General features: G+C 39.3%; 1 protein-coding gene across 1 annotated transcript in view; it reads left to right on the top strand.

Annotated features, from left to right (window-relative positions):
• The window catches only part of CNTN3 (contactin 3), a 284,442-nt gene that overhangs the window by 101,488 nt on the left and 156,092 nt on the right, over nt 1–26,862 (top strand). The window contains exon 4 of the mRNA XM_040246384.1: nt 4,293–4,388. Within this exon, the coding sequence (XP_040102318.1) occupies nt 4,293–4,388 (96 nt within the window). The remainder of the gene's footprint in view (nt 1–4,292; nt 4,389–26,862) is intronic.

Below are 26,862 nucleotides of genomic sequence, written 5' to 3'. Positions count from 1 at the left end.
TATAGGCCATTCTGTAACATCCATCCCACCATAGTAGACCTTATCAGTACATATTTTAGTTTATTTTCTGTCTCTGCCATATTGTACTTGATGTTTCTCATTTCGCTTAGCTGAACACATCTTGTTGCTCAAGAACCAAGTGCTTCTTGTTGGGAAATGGTAGTCATTCTTTGGCTAATTTTAAGTCCTACAGTGGTAGAATTATGTACTCTAAGCCGATGAATCCACAGAGAGAAACCAGCATCAGTGATATGTAGCCAGTAGACTCAGACTCCAAACTGAGCACGTGCGTGTCAGAGGAAATCAGAGTCACCCCTCACTCCTCTCTGTGGGCACTGCTCCTGTCTTGTGGCCTTGTCTTCCTCTCTCTGGTGTGGTGAGATCAACTTGAAAGTGAAGTGTGCAAGCAACCCTTAGAAAACCTGCCCCAATATAGAAAGTTAACATGTGTCAGGGTGAACTGTTTTATACACCAAGAATGGTCCACGTGCATATTCACAGAGAAAGCAATTAGAATACAGAGTGTATCTCTCCTGGCTCTACGTTCCTGCCTTTAATGTCAATTTCGGAGTCACTGTCTCCAGGGTGTGATTAGAACTTGAGATGTCTTAGAGCTGCACAGCGCATGGCCAGAAGGGCAGTCAAGGTGAGCCACTTGCGGGCTGTAGGTGGTGTGGAAGAAGGTGAAAGAAAGTAAAAAATGTGGAAAGGTGGCTTTTATCTTTGTTGTGGTATCTTAGTTCCTCAACCAGGGATCAAACATGCACCCCCTGCACTGGAAGTGGGGAGTTAACCGCTGGATTGCCAAGGAAGTCTCTGTCTTTGATTTTTAATTCAGATTTCCCCAGTTGTATATACACTAATTTTGTGTGTGTCTGTGTATTTAGTTTTATACAGTTGTATCACATGTAGTTTTATATCCATCTCATGGTCAAGATCCCTCACAGTGTCCTTTTATAACCACTCCCATAGTCCGGCCCCCAACTTCCCTAAACACTGGCAACCGCCAATCCATCCTCTTTCTGCAATTCACATTCAGCTTTGGTCCCAGTTGTAGTTCTTTTTAGATGTTCCTTATCATGTTGGTTTCTTGAAATCTGGCTTTGGAGGCTTCAGAATAATGTCAGAGTTTGCAAGAATTAGGAGATAGGAAGAAAAATCTGAGAAGTTTCTACCAAATAATTACTGGCATGATTTCTTATTTATTTTGACTCCTAGACAGGCCTTGTTCTAATACAGTTATTGTCAAGATTGAACCATAGGAAGCTTTGACTTGAGTTTGGAGTTGTATATGTAATCTGTCGGGATATAAAGTTTCAGTAATCTGAAATTTTGAATGTTTATACTGCTTTTATCTCTATACTCCCTAAGGTTCAAAAAAAAAAGAAAGAAAAAAAGCTGGGAAAACACTTACAGTGCTACAGTTATTTTTTCTTTGCTCTTCCTGGTGCATATTCTCCATGAACTGGCCACACCAGGTTTCCACAAATAATGTACCTTGCCCTTACATACTGTGGGGCTTCCCACATGGCACAGTGGTAAAGAATCTGCCTGCCAGTGCAGGAGAGGAAAGAGACACAGGTTCGGTTCCTGGGTCGGGAAGATTCCCTGGAGGAGGGCATGGCCACCAACTCCAATATTCTTGCCTGGAGTATCCCATGGACGAAGGAGCCTGGCCAGCTACAGTCCATAAGGTCTCAGAGAGTCAGACACACACGCCCTTATATACTGTAGAGACAGTGTCACTGCAGAGAAAGGGACAGACCCGTGACAGACATAGTCAGTGTTTAGGCAAAAGAGATTTTCACCTTTGGAAGAGAAGAGACATTAGTTTCTGTAGAACTTTTATCTTTTTTGGTGTATTCTAGGTAAAATCAGTGATGAATATGTTTTCTGATGTGAACTTATATATAATAGAGAACAAAGAATTGGACAAGGAATCAGTAAAAATTATGATACATTCTTGGTTGTCAGAAAATAATGATGTGAATTTTTTCCATGCATGGGCTAACATTCTGATATGATGTACTCTTCTATCTAGTCTTTGGAAGACGTTCCAGTATTGCAGTTTCAACTCAGTTACATTTCAAGAGACTTACTGTTTTGGTAACGCTGCTTTGGGTTATATATTTCAGTTCAGTTCAGTTCAGTTCAGTCGCTCAGTCGTGTCCGAGTCTTTGCGACCCCATGAATCGCAGCACGCCAGGCCTCCCTGTCCATCACCAACTCCCGGAGTTCACCCAGATTTACGTCCATCGAGTCAGTGATGCCATCCAGCCATCTCATCCTCGGTCGTCCCCTTCTCCTCCTGCCCCCAATCCCTCCCAGCATCAAAGTCTTTTCCAATGAGTCAACTCTTCGCATGAGGTGGCCAAAGTATTGGAGTTTCAGCTTTAGCATCATTCCTGCCAAAGAAATCCCAGGGCTGATCTCCTTTAGGATGGACTGGTTGGATCTCCTTGCAGTCCAAGGGGCTCTCTAGAGTCTTCTCCAACACCACACTTCAAAAGCATCAATTCTTTGGCACTCAGCCTTCTTCACAGTCCAACTCTCCCATCCATACATGACCACAGGAAAAACCATAGCCTTGACCAGACAGACCTTAGTCAGCAAAGTAATGTCTCTGCTTTTGAATATACTGTCTAGGTTGGTCATAACTTTTCTTCCAAGGAGTAAGTGTCTTTTAATTTCATGGCTGCAGTCACCATCTGCAGTGATTTTGGAGCCCAATAAAATAAAGTCTGACACTGTTTCTACTGTTTTCCCATCTATTTCCCATGAAGTGATGGGACCAGATGCCATGATCTTAGTTTTCTGAATGTTGAGCTTTAAGCCAACTTTTTCACTCTCCTCTTTCACTTTCATCAAGAGGCTTTTTAGTTCCTTTTCACTTCCTGCCATAAGGGTGGTGTCATCTGCATATCAGGTTATTGATATTTCTCCCGGCAATCTTGATTCCAGCTTGTGTTTCTTCCAGTCCAGCATTTCTCATGATGTACTCTGCATAGAAGTTAAATAAGCAGGGTGACAATATACAGCCTTGACGTACTCCTTTTCCTATTTGGAACCAGTCTGTTGTTCCATGTCCAGTTCTGACTGTTGCTTCCTGACCTGCATACAGATTTCTCAAGCGGCAGGTCAGGTGGTCTGGTATTCCCATCTCTTTCAGAATTTTCCACAGTTTATTGTGATCCACACAGACAAAGGCCTTAGCATAGTCAATAAAGCAGAAATAGATGTTTTTCTGGAACTCTCTTGCTTTTTCCATATTTAAGATGATATAATGCTATGTTATATAATGTTTATAGGGTAAACTCTGAATAAGTCCATGAACACTATGTTTTCTCCTTTTATACTCACACATATGATGAGTTTTTCTGATTGTTTTATTCCGTGTTTATAATCTAACAATTCAATACTATTTTTAGTAAAAATAAAATGAAATAATGTAGGGTTCTTATTTCCCTTTGATGGGTTGATTTACAGTGCTTAGAATATTCATATGTGTCTACAGTTTATAGTTTTATCAATTTGAAGATGGTTTCAGTTTTTGCATTTTTCAAGGCAAAGTTGAAATTTTTGAAGTTGGATCTTAAAATTCATGCTCTGTCTTACTTTTCATAGTCACCACATAGGCAATTTATATCAACCCTTAAAAGCTATGAAGTAAGTATATTCTTTCACAAATTGACAGTGCAATTGTTCTGATACAGAAAGTGACACCTCATGGTGTATTAACTGTGGAATTCACAGTATTTTTTTTTTAAATCAGAGTTTAGAGAAGCAGATTTTTCTTCTCTTTCCTCATAGTCTTAAGCTTTGTTCAAAATGAAGCCCATAAATTTTCTCCATGCTATAAGCTGGAGAATATGAATTAGAATTTGCTATTCTGGATTGTTATTAGAAGAAATCAAATGGTTTTTAAAAATAATCACTGGTGATCAAAATAGTATTTGCCTTAATTGCTTTATTAAATACTTAAAAATAATTATGTGGGCAGTGATAAAAGCAATCTGTATTTTTTTCACTGTAAATAAAAAGAAATATGTGAATTTAATTTACTGGGTTAGTGAGAATAGTTTTTATTTTTATTACTGAATTTCTAGAAACACTAATAAATCAAAATCCAAAGTTTCCTTCTCAACGCAAATGTTGAAAGTTCTCCTAAGGTTCCTGAGAGGGATTTTTTTTTTTTTTTAATTTTCCTATAAAAAGAAAGGAATGTCTCTTGTGCGAACATTTTAGATTCATGGTCCTTTCTGAAATCCTGTTTTGTTTTGTTTTCAAATCAGATCTTGAAAATTTTAAAACCAAAATGAGAAGTACAGTGTCGGTTCGTGAAGGCCAGGGAGTCGTCCTGCTCTGCGGCCCCCCGCCACACTCTGGAGGTAACAAGTGCTATGTTTTTGCTTCTTATATTTATTAAATAAGTTTCAGGGCAAGACCCACAGCATATGTGCTCTTATTGCTTCCATAAATTACTTTGAGAAACTTGATAATCCAAGCATTGTATTCTGTCAGCTGAGTTGGAATATAAGAAACTCAACAAAACATTGTCTATCTAGAGAAGTTTACAAACGTGATTTACTCATTCCAACAAAAAAGTTCTAAAGGCAGGCAAGATCAAGTTCATTTCAGTTACCTAATGGTGCTGAACAATGCTTCATGCTTACACTATTATCATTTGTTATTCAGTTTTAGACCATGACATACATTGATGTCTGTGGGGTTTTCCCTCTCTTTCCCTCTCTCTTTCTTTCTGTCTCTACCCCCTGCCTCATACACACACACTTACTGATATATGCTGTTGGACCTCTTGATATATATGTAATATGTATTGAAAATGAAATATGTTTATATATCATATCATTTTTATTGAGGTGTTGAAATTGCAGATTTTATGCTACATTGGTATAAATTGAAATATTGCTGGAAATTCAGGACCTTAATGAAATAGCTGCAAGAGTGAAAATGAACTTCTGCACATATGAAAGTAATTTAATAAGCCCTGTTCCCCGTTAAGAGCTTGGAGTGCTGGTTGGATTTTCCTCTCATGCTCCTGACCAGAGGGGAGACTGGAAAGTCTTCTCCCAAGAAAGTAAAGCTTATTTAAAAGAAAATATGCTAGACTTAATTTGTTTCATGACATCTGAACCAAAGTCCTTGTGGCCCTTTGGTGAGTTGGCAGTTTAAATCACAAAACCTTCAGCCCAGTAAAACAGACATTTCCCATCTTCAGTATCTGATCATTTGAAATGTCTAAGCCAGCTGCACACTGCAAATTTGGGGCTTATCTGCCTTGCCTGCCCTCGTGTTGGTGGGTATGAGTTTAAATTGGGCCCCCCAGTCTAATTCAGCAATATATATTTTGCTGACATTATGAAGTTCCATCAGATCTTTGACTTTGAAGGGAAACATAGATTCTTTTGATTAGCAAGAAAAGTAACTGATCTCACAATGACTTGAAGAGAATAGGGGAGTTTACTGGCTCATATAACTGGGTTGATCACGTGCTGTCTACAGAGCTGTGTGGTTACCATGGAGATGCACCACCCAGAACAACTCGCTGCCTCACTGCGGGTAGTGGGGTCAGCCAGGGGCCTCCTGCTCTCAGCTCCTTCCCAGTCTCCTTGGCTGCAGGAGCCACCTGCCTGTGGTCTCACCCTTCCAGGTGCTGCCTGCATCTGGTGTCTGAACAAGGAGAGGATGTCTTGGGGTCAGCCACTTCTGCCTATTAACACTGGGCAGTTCTGGTGGCCAGTGCTCTATCCAGAGCTACTTGCCAGGATGACCATGGCTTTTTTGGATGACCCCAATTTGACTTCTTTCTGATCTCAGATCCTGCTTCTGCCTCCTTATTTTCACAGGCTTTGATCATTAATCAAAATCTTTTATCCCAGACTCTAGTCTTTGCTCCCTGAGAACCGAAACTACTGAACCCACTGGTTTAGCCAACTTCGTAAGCAGTTTATGTTTCTTGGTATTTTTTGGCTCTGCTTCCCTCCGTGTTGATTCTGTTGTTGTGTAGACTCGCTGTGTAGCACAGGTGGCCCCTGGCAACTCTGGGCTCGCATGATCCTTGATGCTAAAGATCCGCTTGGACCAGGCAGCCTGTTGCTCAGTAGCTCCTGATTTTAATTGGACTGGCCTTGCTTATGAGATTTTTCCCTCCAGCAAAGGGCTGAAATCAGCTCCATCTAATGACAAGCACTGGGATAAGAAAGACATAGTTTTCAAAGGAAAAGTGTTTTATTATGAGAAAAAAAAAAGAAAAACAAGGGAGAGGGATGTGTTAGATACACACTAACCACTAAAACAGTGTTAGAATTACAGCTAGTCAGCAAGTATCAAAATAACTAAAATTTACTGTTTAAATCAACATAAACTAGTAGCTGGGCAGTCTTGTCTATGATGTATTTGGGAATTGTTGACCCCATTTATGAGCCTGCCTGGATGATCTTCTCTAAGTGCTTTCATGATGCACTCGCTGATGACAGAGGAGGGGCTCTTTCAGTTGCACACAGTGAGGGTGTCTTAATAAGCTGTTGGATAAAACATATTACAAAAGATGAATCATTTCTATTGTCATGAAATTGGAGAACTGCCCGCCAATCACAGCTCTCCTCATGTAATGACATCCTGATTTCTCTCTGCCTTTGGTGACTTCATATAGTTCTCCTTTCATTTTTAAAGCTCACAGTCTAGGCTGACCGTGGAAGTCTGTAGAAATGTTGGCAAAGAAGGAAAGAAATCTGCCTGGATATGGTGCATCAGCTCTTAAGAACTCGGGAGAACAAACAACTGAACAAAAGCATACTTTCCTTCATGCTAGGTTGTGCAGGGAGATGATAGGGACCAGAGCAACAGATTTAGACACCGAAAACAGGATTGTCATTGATCTAGGTCTACCTAATGCTGTGCCTGCCAAGACACAATTTATATCCACTGCTCTGACCCCTTGGTTTGGGAGCATCTTGAAGACAGAGCCTATGTTCAAGTGCCCAGCACAAGGCTGGTTTATAACAAGCAGTCAGTAAATAATAGTTAACAAATGAACATATTCATGAAATGAATAGAGGAATCTTTTTAGGTTTGGCCAGTTATAAATGCTCTTTGAGAATGTACTGCAAATCCTGTTTCTAGAGATAGACACATTTAACAGTTGATACGCCCTGGGCACTAAAGACAGGTGCAGACACAGATAGATCACAGCAAACTGACCACTGCAACTCTATCTGCCCTGCTTCATTTTCTTGTGGACTGGGAGACTTCTAATTCAGGGGAGGATATGAGGCAGCATAGAGCAGCCAAAGCTGTGACCTCAGGGTTTATCAGCACGCGTGATGTGGGGCACTGGCCACCCCGCTGTGATCCATTTTGTCTTCTTCCCACAAAGTCCCATCGTCCCTCCAGGACATGAGTTTCCCTTTTCTGTCTTCACCACTGTGTTATTTTTATTCACTTTGCCATGTTTCTTCCATTCTGCTTAGTCTCTTCTCATTGGTCAGAAATGTTTAATGTCACTGTTACTTTCTGATTACTGAAGATACCTTCATATTTTCTTCATCTGTCATATGCTGTAATAGAGTCATAGCCTGACAGAGTAGACACAGGGGCAAAATAATAATAGAAGTAATGACAGTAATAATAACAACAACAAATAATAGTACCCTCTATTTGCTGAGTGCTACTTAGTTGCTAAGCAGTATGCTGGCTCTTGGTGGAAATATATCAACTTCTAGGAGATTCTTTTGATTAAAAGTGTGAAGAGGAACTGGATAAGTGACAAGGGAGATAGATATGCAAGGAGAGAGCCTCAACAGGAGTCCCAAAATGTGGACACTGCATATGTTCCTCCTACTCCCTTAATTAATTCATGTATGCAGATAATTTATAGGAAAGTAGTAGCAACCTGGGGCTGCTTTGATGAAGAGCAGTCCCCATTTATTTGATGCCATAAGAAAGAAAAATTGTTTCACGATGGGTGACAATTAGAAATGTTTATTGGGAGTCCGCGTAATTCCTAAGCAATGCAGGCTACTGTCATTTGACAAGACTCTTATCTCTCACTCGTTCTGTGACCTTTCTGCCACTTCCTATTCATCATCATCTCTGCAGAATAATCCAGTACTTCTTTAAGGCGAAAAGGATCTGTATACTCTTGAAAATTAGTTGGAAGATCAGGAATTAGCAAGCCAAAAATAAGGTACCAGCCAGGGATTATCTGTGGCTTAATTATTATTCTAGTTACCAGTAGTGTGAAAAGCTGGGAATTAGTATAATTACCTGTCAGTTACTGATTTCACTACAAGATCATTAGAAATTCAAATGCACACAAAAAATTATCCTGGTATAAATAAAGATACAACACTGGTTTATGAGTCCTTCATGCTAAGTACTAATTAGACAGGAATTCATAGGTTAATCAAGTTATTGCATACACACATGTTAACAAAGACTTGATTTTTGTCCAAGGATGGCTGATGAGATTTATTCTGAGTAAATAATAGACCTGAGTGTTTCCCAGTGTTTCATAAGCAAATGACTTTGGTGTCTGATTCAGTTTCCCATGTCTGTGCTCTGTGAATATTCTTCTTGCAATAACAGCCCTGGACACTGCCATCTACTTACAACAACACAGCCTCTGAGATGTGAAAAGGAGAGTGTGAAATGCCAAACAACAAGTAGTGGAGGTTAAAGCAACTTCATCCTAAGAATTGCTTTGTAAATCCTGGTGTGACAGAGGTGAGAACTGTCAGCAACATAACCAGATGGCATGGGATTTACACCCTTTGTAGCAACATCTTTCTTTTTTTTTTCCCCCTTTACCGAGGACCGAAACCCAAGAGCTAACTCAGATAGTTTAGCTGGGGGGACTTAAAGAAAAGTTTCCAAGTAGTAATGTTCTGGAAAGATTCGTTCAGCTATTAGACTTTGTTTCAAGGGAATGAGATATTGCCAAGCATTTTCAATGTGATTTTGACCCCAAACAATAATTTCCCTAAATACCTTAATGTGTACTCAACACTGTCTTGTCTCGGGCACTCATTTTTCCTTGAACTACACTTCTCTACTGTTCAGGTTCCTAATTTATGGAAACTTAGTAGCTGGATCCCAGGCGGCTCAGTGGCAAAGAATCGCCTGCCAATGCAGGGAATGTGGGTTTTATCCTTGGGTCCAGAAGATCCCCTGGAGAAGGAAATGGCAATCCACTCTAGCATTCTTGCCTGGGAGAGAGGCGAGAAAGAGTTGGTCACAAAGAGTTGGACACGACTTAGTGACTAAACAGCAACAATAGCTTTTTACAAAACTTTGAGGTAAAGAATATGTAGATTGTTCATGGGCAAAATGTGCTTTCTGCCTCCCATGATATTTGCATCACTGGTCACTGTGTAAAAGGTTTTTCTGAGAATCCAGCAATTTCCCCTTACCTAAAACAGTGTATCTGAAAGTTGCGCCATGCACGCCTTTATACTGTCACAGATTGTGAAATCAAAATACAATAGATGATTGGTCGGTTACTGAGGAGTAAGCTTCTATCTACACCACAAAATATCACTCCTCATTTAATGCCCCTAAGCCTGGAAAGCAGAGGTATGTTAACATGTCATGACAAAGAGTTAAGAGTATCCATCTCTAGACTGACGGAATCATATTTTTCAATTGTAAAACAGTTTTTTGACTATATGCTAATGTTGATGTGACTGTCAACATTTATAGGAGTCCAAAATATTAACAAATTCCTAGCGACATTTAGACCAGTATGTTCTGAATCTGTTGACACAAAAGCCTCAGTCACTACTTACATGGATAACAATGAAATATTTTGATCTCTCAAGGAAGTATCTATTGTAGTAAATACTCTTATATTCCTGGACATTTATTTTGTAGTTGGAAATGGAAATGAAAAACCCCCAGTTTATCCAAATTACTTAAACACAGAAACTGAATTAAAAATATTCCTTGAGGGGGGTTCAGGATGGGAAACACGTGTACAGATTCATGTTGATGAATGAATTCATGTTGATGAATCCGTGGCGGATTCATGTTGATGTATGGCAAAACCAATACAATATTGTAAAATACTTAGCTTCCAATTAAAATAAATAAATTTAAATTAAAAAAAATTCCTTGAGTCTGCCATGCCTCCTTACTTCCATCCATCCACCCTTCCATCTATCCACCTACCCATCCAACTATTTTATTCATGTTTTGATTTATTCATGCATTCATCAAGTATCTGTTGATGTAGGAAAGGTATTTATATCTTATAATGCTACTTTTACAATAATAAATATGGCCATTTACTTGAATAATTTTAATATTAAATAGAATAAAGTAGAAAGCATTACTGATAAACTTGGTAGGAGTGTATCAAATCAATATTTTTTGAACCCCACCCAAACTGCTCCCCAAATGAAATGCAGTGCACTCATACCATAGGAAGTAGGAATCCACCTGTCCTCAAGGGCTTATGGCTCCACTAGAAGGGAGAAAGGTGGGATGGCTGGTGACTGGTTACCCCTGTACTGACAGTAAGTGCTGTTATTCAGCTAGATGCTGAGCTTATTGTTGACAGCATCAAGTAAGGGAGTATCACTCTCTGCACCAACCAACTGAGCCTCAGAGTGGTCAGGTGATTTGTCCAAAGACACACAACAGTAAATTTGACTTCAGACCTGGATCTATTGCTTTTTGATGGAAAATTTTCTTATGCTTACAGAAATTGCAGGCTTCAGTTTTCCAATTTACATAACTCCTGCATTCTGGGACAGCATTCTCCAAACCCTTTTCATAGATGCACTGATATAATTAAAATACTTGTTAAGCACCACCACCCAATGCACACCCATGCATATACACTGAGACAGATCTGCAGGCGCAGGGAGGACAAACCAGGCATCTAAGAACTAACGTCTGAATCTATGTTTATGTGGAAACAGGGAATAATCAGAACTTATAGGGTGGTTGTGAGAATTTATGAAAATAGTATATATGAATTCATGTTTGATTTATTTATATAGATCAAAATATACTATAATCCTAATATGTTTACTGTGGAGAAAATATGAAATTAAAACATCTAAGTACATTTGTGAAGAGGGTTTATTTCTATTTTCTTCTTGTACCCCAAGGTACGTTTGTACATTTGTCTGGAATATTGGTACCCCATTTTAGAAAACATGGTTCTAGAGAGTGTCTGGGTTTCCTGCTTCCAACCATCAGGGTCGGATTATCTGTGGTTGGAGACTTTAGATTTGCTTGTGTGTTGCTTAACAACACAGTGAAACTTAAAGGACTAGAGATGACTTTGAGGTGCCCGGCCTGTACAAGCATCAGTGACTGTCTCTCCCCCTGCGGATTCCTTTTTTCACCTCCACAGCCTAGACCCGCACCTAGCGTGTTCCAGCTAGTCTCAACTGGTTAGCCCAGAGAAGGGCCAATCAGCTACTCTCTCCTAGAAGTTAGAAAATTGACCTGACAGGCTACAGTGTTTGAATTTGGAGATTTGAGGCAGAACTGCCCTATCAGGCTGAGAAAACTGATGCCCATAGAACAGAGAAGCAGCCCTTCAGAGACTGAAAACAGAGACCGGGGACAGAGTGAAGGCTAAAGACTGCCTGGCTGCCGGCCTTCAGCCTTCCTCCCTTAGCAGCTGCTTTCTTACCCTTTGTCGCCTTGAAACAGCTCCAGTCTAGGGATATGTATTCTGTTCCCTTTATTATTTTAAGCTGAGTCTACTGGGTTTCTGTTTTTTACATCCAAGGGCTTGAGCTAATACAAAGGGCATTATGGTTAGGGCTACACCAGTGTGGAGGTGGAGAGGTAATATAACTGAGGCAAGGAGAAGAGGAAATTTAATGTAAAAAGTAAAGGAAGAGAAGCTACATGTCTGCACAAGAGCCCCTGCACTGTTCTAGCATTCTTTTGTGATTGAAGTCAGCACAGAACATACCATAAGTGGTCCTGGAAGGAGACAGGTCACAGAAGACAATTTGAAGAAACTACATTTAGGGTTATTTACCTGTTCATTCTATGAGTAGGTTTCCTGAAAATTTTAGGACTATCTAGCACTGCTCTGCATATATTTCATCACAGCAGCATGAATTCAGGCTCACTCTGCCTCCCATTTCATTCTCAGATCCCATAAATGGTCTGCTATAGTCAGAGAGAAATCATTTTCTCCCACAGGAAAGACCACATAGTTTTCCTTGCTGTAATTCTATCCACTCACAAAGAGAAGTCAGAAAGAGCATTATGCTCATGAAAACAACAAAAAAATCACATGTGTAAGCTGAAAGTTTCTTCTATAAGAACTTAAAGATAGCAGAGCTCTGACGTTTTCTGCTTTAAGTAAAAAGTGCACTGTTACTTTAATACAAATCAGGGATAGTAAAGGCTTTGATTCTTGACAGCTTAAACAGAAATTAAGGATAATTACTACTTGGTGGGTTTTGTCAAAAACAAAAACACAATAACATTAGGTGAAACCTAAGAACTAATTTGTGTGCTAGCAAGAGAGTTAAATGCTCATTGATTTGCCATAAAAATGCATTTGTATGTACTAATGTTTTAATTAAGATTACATGAGCTACTGTAACAAAGAAATCTGAAAATATAGCTCAAACCAAATCATATTTCTTGCTCAAAGTCCACATCAAGTGTTTTCGATCATAGGCCTCTGGCTCCGTCTGTTTGTGCCTCTCCGTTTCAGGATCTAAAATCCATGGTCACTACCTCTGTCTTTGTAGAGCTGACAGAGAAAAAAGGAGGGGAAAGTCCCATGGATGGTTTTTATGGACCTCTGACCCCAGGAGATGGCACGTCACTTAAGTGTACTTTCTATTGACTGGCCTCCAGTCACACAGTCAGAGCGAGATCAAAGGAGGACCACTGTGTGTCCCTGGGAAAGTGGAAACAGGTCTCTCTGCCACACTTAGACATGTACTTTTGAAAATAAGTACAACCATGTTAAAACCAAAGACACATGAGGTGCAGAGTATCTCAAAAGTCTGTATTTCATGAACTCTAGTGGCAACATAAGAAGCTCATTTTGGAGAACTTGTTGAAAATGTACATCCCACGATCCGACTCTCAGAGATTCTCATTCCTTAATGTGGAGTCTTTCCAGGGAATCTCTACTCTTTGGGGCTTTCCAGATGGCTCAGCAGTAAAAAAATCTGCCTGCGAGTGCAGGAGATGCAAGTTGGATCTCTGGGTTGGGAAGATCTCTTGGAGGAGGAAATGGCACCCCCACTCCAGTATTCTTGCCTGGGAAATCCCATGGACAGAGGAGCCTGGTGGACTGCGTTGAAGCATTTCAGGAGTTACATTTTGTTAAGTAGGACATGTTGGACTTTAAAAGGAAAGTGGAATTTTTGCCTTGTATAGGGCATTGATGTTCATTTATAAGCTGGACAATTCCTATCTCAGCTCAATTTGTCCTGCATTAACATTGATCTTCTTAGAGAGTACAGCTGCCAGCATGCCTAGGTGCATAGCGGAATATTCCCTGGCGCTCATCCACTTTCCCATGTGTGGAGCAATTGATAGGTGCCAGGCAGTCAGCTGTGCTTGTTGATAATCACAGGAACTGTGCATTGGTTAAGTTTGCAGAGCTTTCAATCCTTGAGCAGTTTGGATTTGTTTATTGTTGTTATTGTCTGTGTTTGTGTGTGAGTGTTCATCTCAAGGGGATGTGCCCATCTGGAGTAGAACCCAGGCTGATCTTATCAGGGAGGAGTTTTAAAATCCTTCACCTCCCTTTTCCCTTTGAGGTCTGGCTCTTATTTAAAACCTATTTTTCCCTATTAACTTTAGAAACTTTGACTTTAAAGTGATACCAAAAACCAGGAAATTCTAAAATGGTTATTGTGAAGTTTTCAGTTAGATTACAAGAATCAGTTGATAACTGCATCCAAAAAAAAAAAAATCACAATGATCTTTGTGTATTCTCTGGTATTTGTGTATTCTTTGTGTATTCTAAGGTCTGCAGAGACCAGCCAAGTGGTTCAGATGAATGGGCAGGGCCAGATTTTGAGACTCGGACAATTTTTTTCCCCAGTAGCATATTTAAATCACTTAACAGCATCATTTACTTTATATGCAGTTTTTAAAACAGAAAATGCAGTTCTTTTCTGAGTTTATGGTTCCAAATAGGAAAAGGAGTATGCAAGGCTATGTATTGTCACCCTGCTTATTTAACTTCTATGCAGAGTACATCATGAGAAACGCTGGCCTGGATGAAGCACAAGCTAGAATCAAGATTGCCAGGAGAAATATCAATAACCTCAGATAATGCAGATGACACCACCCTTATGGCAGAAAGTGAAGAACTAAAGAGCCTCTTGATGAAAGTACAAAAGGAGAGTGAAAAAGTTGGCATAAAGCTCAACATTCAGAAAACTAAGATCATGGCATCTGGTCCCATCACTTCATGGCAAATAGATGGGGAACAGCGGAAACAGTGGCTGACTTTATTTTTCTGGGCTCCAAAATCACTGTGAATGGTGTTTACAGCCATAAAATTAAAAGATGCTTATTCCTTGGAAGGAAAGTTATAACCAACCTAGACAGCATATTAAAAAGCAGAGACATTACTTTGCCAACAAAGGTCCATCTAGTCAAGGCTATGGTTTTTCCAGTAGTCATGTATGGATGTGAGAGTTGGACTATGAAGAAACTGAGCGCCAAAGAATTGATGCTTTTGAACTGTGGTGTTGGAGAAGACTCTTGAGAGTCCCTTGGACTGCAAGGAGATCCAACCAGTCCATTTTAAAGGAGATCAATCCTGGGTGTTCATTGGAGGGCCTGATGTTGAAGCTGAAACTCCAATACTTTGGCCACCTGATGCAAAGAGCTGACTCATTGCAAAAGAACCTGATGCTGGGAAACATTGAGGGCAGGAGGAGGAGGGGACAACAGAGGATGAGATGGTTGGATGGCATCACCAACTCAATGGACATGGGTTTAGGTGGACTCCAGGAGTTGGTGATGGACAGGGAGGCCTGGCGTGCTGCAATTTATGGGGTCACAAAGATTTGGACATGACTGAGCGACTGAACTGGACTGAACTCTGAGTTTATGCAGTTTATCAGACATACTTTCCATTTTCTGCTTACAGTTCTTACTGTGGCTTTTTTCCTAATGTCCTCTTAAGTTAAAGTCATTTGATACAGACACACTTGGCCTATTAAACACATAGAAATATTTTTTCTTTATTTATTTGAAATTTGTTCTGTATCAGTCAAGCTTTTACTAAGTTCTGTTGCAGTAACACATGACTCCAGAGTCTCAATGGCTTATAATAATTTAGATTGATTTCCACTTTTGTAGGCTCTATGCTGGGGGTTGGTTGCTGCTATATTCCATGAAACTGAAAGTCGCTCAGTCATGTCCCACTTTTTGCAACCCCATGGACCATACAGTTCATGGAATTCTCCAGGCCAGAATACTGGAGTGGGTAGCCTTTTCCTTCGCCAGGGGATCTCCCAACCCAGGGATCGAACCCAGGTATCCCACATTGCAAACAGATTCTTTACCAGCTGAGCCACCAGGGAAGCTCAGGATTACTGGTCTGGGTAGCCTGTCCCTTCTCTAGTGGATCTTCCTGACCCAAGAATCAAATCAGGGTCTCCTGGATTTCAGGTGAATTCTTTCCCAGCTGAGCTATCAGGGAAGCCCATGGGACTTACTTAATTTGGGAGAAAGCAGCCCCTGTCTGAGATTTGTCTTTTGTTTTTGTTTTTTTTTTTTTTAGCTGTAGCAAGTCTTCATTGCATCACGCAGGATCTTTCTTGGTGGTACACTGACTGTCTAGTTGTGAGGCCGGCTTCAGTAGTGGTGGCACGTGGGCTCTCTAGTTGTAGGTGTGGCACTCAAGCTTAGTTGCTCTGAGGCATATGGGACCTTAGTTCCCCAACCAGGGATGGAATCAATGTCCCCCACATTGCAAGGAGGATTCTTAACCATTGAACCAACAAGGGAAGTCCCTGGGATATGTCATTCTCATGAGAGAAAAAAAAAAAGTTGTAGGACCCATTCTGCCTGCTCACAGGTGGCATATACATCATTTTTGCTCCATTCTGTTTTGCAAAGCATGTACTATGGCCAATACTGATCAAATGAGCCAGAAACCATTCTGTCACAAAAGGAGCAACAGATAACTTTACTAATAATGTAATTGACCATATGTTCTTATTGTTTTCTTTAGCTTTTTGGCCTTGTGATCTCTCTTTCAGTTTCCCCAGATGCGATGACATCTAGATCCAACAACTAGTTTAAGATATCCCACTTTTCCAGCACAAAAATGTTTAAGTGCAACAATAAATCATGATGAAAAATGGCACACGAAAGGGTCAAGCCACGCAAAGTGTTCAAATGTTGCTCGTCTCCAGTTGATTATTTCCATGGGGAAAGCAAGTATAGCTAGAAACTATATGTTGGCAAAATTTTCCAAAATGTTAGCAATGTGGATCAGACAGTACTTGGTCTGAGGGTGCCTTTAGCCTGTGGGCTGTAGTTAGAACTCTGTTCCTCAAGGACATTCTAATGCTAATTTTTAAAATGTCTCATTCACTCAATAGTCCAAGGGAATGTATGTGTAAGAGAAAGTTGAAAGTATTGTTTATAGCCTTTAAAAATTCATCTTTTATGAGATTCAGGAGTACATAAAACAATTCCAAACACGGCTAATTAAAACAGCTAATTATGGGCTCCTAGAGGCCTGCAGTGTTGGAAGTAGCACCTCAATCCTTCTTTAAACAGTTTTCCAAATTCATTGTACATCATTTTCTGAAGCACTTGAGCATTCTTCCCTTCTAGTTTGTTTACATTATTACATTTATTAGCAAATGTTTTATGCCCCCAAAGTGGGGATAAACCAATCAACTATACACAGCAAAGTCATGAGGGTCTAATGTGTGAGGTTTTATTAAAGTACAAATTTTGTAATTTTTGAGATTCCATTTGGTTTTATCTGAAAAGAAATGAACTTGGAAAGTCAGTGGTAGATGTCAGCTAAAGTTCAGTTGCCATAAAAAAGCATTGTTTTCCCAAGAGTAAACATGGTAATTCAGCAGTGTTTGTGTGCTGAGTCGCTTCAGTCTTGTGTGACTCTTTGTGACCCCATAGACTGTAGCCTGCCAGGCTCCTCTGTCCATGGGATTCTCCAGGCAAGAATACTAGAGTGAGTTGTCATTCCCTCCTCCAGGGGATCTTCCCGACCCAGGGATCAAACCCGTGTCTGCTGTGTCTCCAGCATTGGCAGGCGGGTTCATTACACTGGTGCCACCTAACTAGCCTTTCTGTTGTAGCTATGAGTATATCACTTTTTATTCCTAATGTAAATTTTTATGTACATGTAAAAAGCTAAGAATTTTTCAGGCATTCCCTGACAGGCCGGTGGTTAGAACTCCACGCTTGCACTGCCGAGATCCCTGGTTCAATTCCTCGTCTGGCAAACTAAAATTCCACCAGCAGAGCAGAGTAGCCAAAAAAAAAAAAAGACATTTTTTTTTCTTATGTTTCTAATATAATCTTACTGTTTTCAGTGACATTACTGTACTTGAAAGTATTATGTATTTTGCAGCCCACTTCTATCACTTCTTTTAATTTTCCCTTTAATTTTCATACAACATTACACATACTGTCTGCACTCCCTAATCTTGATCACCCATCACAGATAAAGAACCTTCCTATGCATTGCCCCTCTGCCACGACCATCTGATGCGTGGGTTGTAGATTATATACACTGGGTAGAGGTACTTTCTGTGTACCTGCCATAGACTCCTTATTTTCTCTTGTGGTTTTATATTTTTACTCATAGACCATTTGTTTGACACTGAGCAAACATTTTTCACCATGTGTTCTTGTGGAATAGGAATAGGCATCAGATAAAAGAGTGAGGCAGTTTACAAAAAACAAAAACAAAAACAAAAAAAACAGAAGTTTGCAAAAATCCTAGTAAAAGCAAAAGAAAGCATCTTTCTTTTATTTCTCAGAGCTTTTAATAGGACAGTGTTAATTTTTATGTAACCTAGAGGAGGAGTCTAGTGTGCATCTTCTCGCAAACTTACTTGACAAGAGAACCATTTATGTAGCATCTTACAAGACCAGATATTCTGAGAAGTACACTTCAGGAACCACTTACATAGCTTAAAGACCATATATACCAGAAAAATTTTCAAAATATCCTCTGCCAAATACTCTATGGGTTTGTGAAAGTTTGGGATAGCTTAGTGTACAGACCTCACATTTCCCCAAAAGGGAAAGTGAAAATCAGTCAGTCGTGTCTGACTCTTTGCAACCCCATGGTCTATACAGTCCATGGAATTCTCCAGGCCAGAATACTGGAGTGAGTAGTCTTTCCCTTCTCCAGGGGATCTTCCCAACCCAGGGATCAAACCCAGGTCTCCTGCATTATAGAACCATTCTGTCTTTACCAATTTTAAATGTTGTAGTTACACATGAATATTATAGAATTCTGTACTGACATATTATAAAAGAAAGGGAGGGAGAGAGAAAAGAAGGGGGAGAGGAGGAAAGAAAAGAGAAGGGCAGCGGTAGACGACACGTATATCTTATCAGTGAGCAGGTGCAGTCAGTTCCCTGAATTTGTTCTGATTAATCTTGGCTGTAGAATTGTTAATGTACTAGGGGGTGGAGTCTTCATTATATCATTATGAAAACTGGGGGAGAAAAATATGGGTTGCTTTGACTAGTTAATATACTTCTGGCATTTTATAAATCCGATTAATTATGTGTGGATCATACTACATCTGTTATAGTAATAACAACAGGCTGGTGTTTTCTGGTGAGAAAACGAGTCCATCAATCATCTCTAATCATTGATCTTCGGATAAGGGGGGTCCATGCTGGCTGGCTCACAGTAACCATACTATGTTTTGAAGACTACTGCCAAAACATATTGTATTCCACAAATCTCTTAAGAAGGCCTGTTCTGTTTCCACTTGTGATTTGAAATGACATTTGAAGTGGTGATGTATGTAGACTTAAAGCAATCTTTTTCAATCATTATGCCTTTAAGCACCACTAGCGTCCCTCGGGATTCTTTGACCTTTTTTCTCTGTATTATGCTTTTTTGACAGCTCAGAGAGAGAAGTGGTCTACCTGACATCTGGTGTAAACATGAAATGTTAATTCGTAGCACATACTTAATATTGCCAACTGCTTTCCAATACTTGTGTGAAATATTTTGTTTTTTCCCATGGCTATAACACACAATCTATATGAATTTTCTTAAACTAATGCTGGTATGCAGTAAAAGTTATTTCTTGGTTTTCCTTAGCTGTGGTTCTGAATCTTGGATTCCTTAGTGTAGATTAGTTGAGTGGCAGAGGTTCGAGAGTCCTTGGCCATACAATGAGAGAATTTTGTCTTTTACAGTACTAGAGTGGCTAGTGCGTGTGTGCGTGCTAAGTCACTTCAGTTGTGTCCAACTCTGTGTGATCCTGTGGACTGTAACCCACCAGACTTCTCTGTCCATGAGATTCTCCAGGCAAGAATACTGGAGTGTGTTGCCATGTCTTCTCCAAGGGATCTTCCCCGCCCAGGGATTGAACCAGCATCTCTTGCATCTCCTGCCTTGGCAGGTGGGTTCTTTACTACTAGCACCATCTGGGAAGCCCCAGAGTGGAGAATAAGGAAGGTTAAAGGAATATTAGAACAAGATACAGATGCAAAAGAGGGTAAAATTAAGACATTGCTAATCTTTCTCTTATGGAAGTAGAACAGAGGCACAATTACATATCTCCAATAGGCATTGGAACGTATCAAGTGAAGTGAAGTCGCTCAGTCGTGTCTGACTCTTTGCGACCCCATGGACTGTAGCCTACCAGGCTCCTCTGTCCATGGGATTTTCCAGGCAATAGTACTGGAGTGGATTGCCATTTCCTTCTCCATGGGATCTTCCCGACCCAGGGATCGAACCCGGGTCTCCTGCATTGTAGACAGACGCTTTACCATCTGAGCCACCAAAGTGCCCATGATTTCTTTCTGATTCTCAGTGAAGTATTTTGGAGGTATATATTCCAAGCTACAAAGAATCATTAAGAATCTTAAGCTTAATTGAAAGAAATGCTGATTTTCTAAAGCCAAGTCATTGTGATCAGCCCATTGTAATATAATGAAGGAAATCTTGAGCAAGTGAAAGGAGTAGATGAAATGCAAAACTCACTGAAAATCCAGGTATCTGCAAGTTGGGAGAACTTGAAAACAAGGCACAAATTGGATAACGAGTCAAAGGAAGGAGGCATTAAAGAGATAGCCTGGGAATTTCCATTGGAAATATTATGTAGAGAAAATTTAGAACTGAAAATGTGAGAGAATTTTGTCCAAAGAACAGCATCTGTGTATATCTGCTGTTACATTTGGGACCCTCTGAGTCTTATGCACATAATAAGAGACTAATTCCTTGAATCTCTTTTAATAGGAATTGAGACAACTAGCAGTGGGTTGGGCTTCCCTGGTAGCTCAGACAGTAAAGAATCTGCCGGCAATGTGGGAGACCTGGATTCAATCCCTGGGCTGGGAAGTTCCCCTGGAGGAGAGCATGGCAACCCATTCTAGTATTCTTACCTGGAGTATCCCCATGGACAGTGGAGCCTGGTGGGCTACAGTCCATGGGGTTGCAAAGAGTTGGTCACGACTGAGCGACTAAGCACAGCACACAGCACAGCAGTGGTTACTAGGACTATGATAAGACATCCTAATATAGGACATAACTTAAAACCTTATATATATATATATATATATATGCACACAAATTTATTTTGAAATTTGTATTATATAAAACTGATTCTTCTAAGCTCTGTGCAAGCCAAATGAATGAGAACCTTTATACCTGGAATTGAAAAAATATAATGGAGATGATAAATGTATAGACAATCATACTCTATCTTAGTGCTAGTAGAATACTAGTAAGAGCTTAGGGAAATAACCTTCAAATGGTCTTTTGAACAATGGGGTGTTTCACTGGAAAACTAAAGGACAGATGAGTTCTACGAAAATTCTTTTGGAATCGGAGAATGCAAGAGCCTCCTTTGCCGGATAATTGCCCTGACAAAGGGAAAGGAATTCTTTAACAAAGTCACCGTACACAATTCCACGTGGGAAATGATGGACATTCTCCAGAGAATTGCAAGTCTGTTTACAGAGGTTCAGCATGATCTCTGTCAGGATAGGGGTGTGTGGTTTGAATGTGCCTTCGGGAGAATGTGTCCAACAATCTGTCCCAGTTTGGAAATGCGTCGAGACATTCAAATTGCAGGTTGGTTTCAGGCCTCAGTTGTGTCCCCTCCAAGGACAGGCAAAACTTCCAAGTACAGTTGAAAGAATAACAGGCACTGCCTCCTGAGCATGCCCTATTATTGTTTGTCTTATTTCTGTGATACCCTTTAAAAACCAGCCAGTTACTGTACTAGGGAGATAATCCAGGGATAAGACTTACTCAGTGCAAACCTTTTATTAAAGGCCTACAGTGCTTCATTCTAGAGAATTTTGTTTTCCTTTTTTTAAACTCTTAGATCAGATTTTCAAAAGCACATCAGAAATATTCCTAGTCTTAAATCCAGGGATTTATATAACACAAAGTTGCAAGACCAGTGGGAAATTAATTTCCTTTGAAGTACATGAGCTTGAAGTTTGCATCTTCCCACCATGGAGCAAAATTTATTCAGGCATTGTTGATGACCTCTTAAGGTCCTTCCTACCCCAAGTCATAAGCTGACTGCAGGAAGCCAATGATTGCCTGGGCCATTCTGGCTAAGCTAGAAAATATCAGGTCAAAGAAAGGTTAACTAGAGACTGGTCACGTTGCTCACAAACACGGACCCAGTACACAAACACAGTACATTGGAAAATGTGTCTTGTATGTACATGGCATCTATAATTTGCATCCTCTATAGTTAGGAGGGAAAATATGATTCCTTTAAATGTCGACAAGGTATTAATTATATTTTATCAAGCTGTTGTTGTTCAGACACTAAGTGGTGTCTGACTCTTTGTGACCCATGGCTGCAGCATGCCAGCCTTCCTGTCCTTCACTCTCTCTCGGAGTTTGTTCAAACTCATGTCCATTGAGTTAGTGATGCCAGGCTTCCCTGTCCTTCACTATCTCCCAAAGTTTGCTCAAATTCATGTATTGAGTCAGTGATGCCATCCAACCATCTCATCCTCTGTTGCCTCCTTCTCCTCCTGCCCTCAGTCTTTCACAGCATCAGGGTCTTTTCCAGTGAGTTGGCTCTTCATATCAGGTGGCCAAAGTATTGGACCTTCAGTTTCAGCATCAGTCCTTCCAACAAATATTCAGGGTTGATTTCTTTTAGGATTGACTGGTTTGATTTCTTTGCTCCAGCACTATAATTCAGAAACATCAACTTTTTGAAAGCCATCATTTTGACTACAGGGACCTTTGTCAGCTAATTGATGTCTCTGCTTTTTAAATATGCTGTCAAGGTGAGATATTTTGTCAAGCTGAGATATCTTTAAATGGATATCTTTGAATGAATACGATGTGTGTTCTATTTTACCATCAAGTATTTATTTATTTGTATTCCAAACTTGCTACTTAAAAATCTTTGGGCACAAAAAATGCTGGGTCTTTTTCAAAGAACATTTGGCGTGTGTTATTCTTCAGTTTATTGTTTCTCTGAAGTTCCATTTATCTTGAGCTTTACATAGAAAATATAACAAATTCCACTTGACCACTGAAACTGAAAGAAGACGTCCATGTTTCGTTGTAAAGCAGAATACAGGACTCCTTTCACTCTACCACATTTTTCTGTAAACCTCAGATCTGAGAACGGGATGCTGGGCACAGGAACTTTCATTTTTCTTTTGTGCCTTTGTATATTTTTCAAGATACAATGTAGGAAATGAAGTAGAGTTGTCATTTTAGCCTTGGAAGAGAATTAATAAGTACGTGTTCACTGCTAAAATTCTATATATCTTTTCTTTATTGCTTTCCTCCTCTGGCAGAAAAAAAAATAATTACTAACAATAAGAAATAATGTAGCTGTTATAGTTCAGCTGTTTATTTTCTTCCTATGTGCATGTGCATACATCGCCTTTTTTTTTTTTTTTTTTGCAAAATTGTAGATTTGCTAAGAAAAGGAATTGTCTGGATGCAGGAGAATGGCATGCATAGAGAAAAGGAGATACTTATTGACATATAGTCTCCACTAAATATAGTTAAACTAAGGAGCATATTGAAAAGTAAGATTTTTAAAGTAAACCCAATTCTTTCCCTTGAAGATACTTAAAAGAATTTGTGGGTTTTTTTTTTTTTTTCGATGTTAAAATCAATAGTGCTTGTTATAGAACACAGGAAATTCAGCAGGTTTAAATCACAGAGGTAAAATTACCCATATTACCAAAATAGCCATCATTTTGGTCTATTTATTTTATTTTCTCTTAACATATTTTGTTTCATAATCGAGAGCAACTGCACTGACATATTTACATTTTTTTATTAATGTTGTAACATTTCCGTGTTAGTACGAACACTTTAGACACAATATTTTCTTATTGAAAATCTTTAATATGAAAATAATTATTTAAATTGTTCCATATATTTTAAGATGAATATCATTTTATTTGTCATAGACGGCACATTTTTGTACTTATCTGATTTGTCACCTTTTATTATTTTATTTAGTTGGTTTCATTTTTGTTTCCTTTTTTTGCTTTATTAGAGTATCATAAATTTTATATAGTAAAGTCCCTTTGGTTTACATACAGTGTTCTGCCTCGAGTGTCATTTTTGATAAAGTCTCCACGTTATAAGTATTTTCAACTAAATATGTATTTTTTCAGATCTTTATGCTGTTTTTAACTGTAATACAGATCTATCTAGAATTTCTTTGATGCAGTGTGTGAGATAAGGATTTAGCATCATTTTTGTCATACAAACAGCTATTAATAGTTATTTCAACACACTTCAATGACTAATCCATTCTTTCCTCTACATCTTGGAAATTCCATCAAAATTGTATTAAAATATCATTTAGATTGATACATACGTATATACATGCATGAATCAATTTTTAAACTCTTTATTCTGTGTTACTGTTCTGTTCCTACAGCATCATTATGGTATTTAAATACTGTATCTATTTTAATTCCATAATGTTTTAATAATTTGTGGGACAAATCCTATTATACAATTAGCCAAAAAAGAAACAAAAAATGTCTTTCAAACACATTCTTCTAAATGCACATCAGAATCACTACATTTAAATTTTTTTAATTTACATATTAAAAAAAAAACATGGTGACTAAATTAAAGAAGGCTACCTAGTTTTCCATATTTATTTGCAAATTTTCTGGCCACTAAATTTGTGTCAGTGAATTCTTGGGTGACACTCTTGTGTTCCCAGAAGATACTATCAGAGCCATTTTTGAAATACACCTGGAGGAAAATTCCATTGCTCTGGTGTAACTAGGGCTATGCTTTCTTTTGTTCTAATAGATAGATCTCATCATGGTTTTGTTTGGTCATTTAGATTGTTTGGACTTCTGCTGTTATAATCCTGTGATGAATAGCTTTGAGTGGAAAATTTAGTTCATATTTAGGGTCATTATAAAAGATTTTCTATATTTGAATTCCCTTTCAAGACCACAAGTAGTGAGCCTGATGATACAATTTTTGTAGTTGAGATACGAACCATTCTTGTGTAATCTATCTTTTTTTCTCTTTTCCACTACTTTAAAAACATCCCAACAAACAAGCAAAAAAATCAATATCTCAAGCAAACTATATTATTTCATAACCACATCAATATTTTGCAGTAGTATGCTATAGAAAAGTCTAGTTACAGATGAGGAATCTTGAGATCTTTATAGACTGATTTGAGCAAAATCACATAGCGTATGTCAGAGCCCTAGTCAAACTCAGGTTTTTTGGTAACTCTGAATTGTTCTTTTCAGTATGAGGTGCTGTCTCCTGGGTTCTTTTAAGAACATGATGAGTACTGTAAGGAAAAATGTGTGTTAAGCTTTTCTTAAAAGGAAACAGACTTCAATTTTAGTTGGGAGGAAAGGTGACATTATAGTCAGAGAGAGAGTCAAGCATGGAAATGATTTATCATATTCAAGGTCCCCCAGTTAGAGAAACCAGAATAGTGGACACTGAGGAGACTCGGCCATCCTCCTATCTTTTATCTGTCCAGTGAGTACAGCATCTCTGTCTTACTGAAAAAGCGTAATAAATAATTACTGAATTAACAAATGTTTGTGAGTTCACTTTCACCAACTTCAATTAAGAAAGAAAATTCCTGATCCCGTGGCATCTTTTCTAAAATGGAATGGACCCCTTATAGAGTAAACTTAGCTTAAAAGTTAGGTAATTGTTTACTTTGTATATATTTATTTTTTGCCTTTTGTGTGAAGGGAAAGGATCTTATCAAAAAGATAAATTAGAAATAGTTTCTAATGTGTAAGCGGAAGCCTTAGACATTGGTCTAAATAAGGAAAGACAGAGAATGGTGAACCCATCGGAGCCAACTGAATGAAAGTATTGGGTTGACCAAAAGGTTCAGTTGGTTTTTCCTATGAGAAAAGGAAAAACCCAAACGAAGCTTTTGGCCAACCCCATATTAGGAGCTGAGGAGAGAGAAGATTTCAAGAAGGAGGCATTTTGTGAAAGATTGTTTTACTTGAAAAGAAGTAGGAGATTCCTGGCAAAGTGTCCTTGCAGAATTAGGGCATGGAGTATCAATAAATCTAGACAGAGAGAAAAGAGAATCAGAGGAGAATTAATTGAACTCCCTACATTAATGAGTTTAATGGCAAACAAGAAGAAGGAAGTCAGAATATTTCTGAAATCCCAGGAACTTCTGTTTGATTTCATGACCACCTGAACAGGCTCCTATTTCCTGTGACATTTTTCTGAGTACATGTTTTGGAAAACAAAAAACTGAAATTATGTGATATTGAACACCCACTGCTTTGTGGTGTGTTGGGGATAGTGGTAGAGGACAGTCAAACATCAGGCTAAGATTGAACTAGACTTTTAAGTTCTTTCTGATTGTATTGCCTTGCTTTCTATTGAAGAACTAGAATTTTTTAACTGATCAGTTGACATCAAAAAGTTTGTGAGTGGAGTCAAAATTCTTTCAGTCCTGATTAAACCTCCTAGCACCTTATGACCTTGCATGAGGTCATCATGGGACCTCCAGACTCCTCAGGCTGAGAGAATGCTGTGAGGTGTGCTATGTTCTTCTCTACCCTTCATCTGACCTTAGCAATTCCACTCAACAAAGGCTTGGACATCTTTTAAGTTCTCCAATTCTGGAAACTGCCAGAGTCTGCACCTGAGGAGTCTCCTCTCGGATTTCCCATTTCCACTAGAGCCTCTCTCTACAGTCCTTGTCCACACAGTAGCCAGTTATGGCTTTAAAATGTAAATTCAGTCACCTTACTCTCTTGCTTAAAGCCCTTCAGCAGCTGCTTATCACAAAGTCAAGTTCAGATTCTTGTCTTCCCCGTGCAGCGTGGAACATCTCTCACCCCAGGTGAGGACACTCTCCCATCCCCCTCTCCAGTGTTACCTTCTGTCCAGACCTGCTGTCCTTTACTCCTCAGAACCTCCAGCATTTAGGGATGTTCTTTCTGCCTGTAATGTTCCTCTCTCTCTCTCTTTCTGAAAAGAGGAGAGAAAAAAACCCACAGACCTCAGGGGTTCCGGGAGATAGCCATGGGAAAGCAAACATAAACCCAAGAATCCTTTGAAGTCTCCGATCTTACTTTGAAGATTCTTGCAGCTTTTGCCTCCTGCGCCATAGTGTATCCACATAGTAAAATAGGTACCCTTGGAAGCTGTGCAGTGTGTGCCCCAGAGCC

Source organism: Oryx dammah, unplaced genomic scaffold (genome assembly GCF_014754425.2).
Source record: "Oryx dammah isolate SB20612 unplaced genomic scaffold, SCBI_Odam_1.1 HiC_scaffold_9, whole genome shotgun sequence".
NCBI classification, from domain to species: domain Eukaryota; kingdom Metazoa; phylum Chordata; class Mammalia; order Artiodactyla; family Bovidae; genus Oryx; species Oryx dammah.
This window is presented reverse-complemented; position numbering and strand designations above follow the sequence as displayed.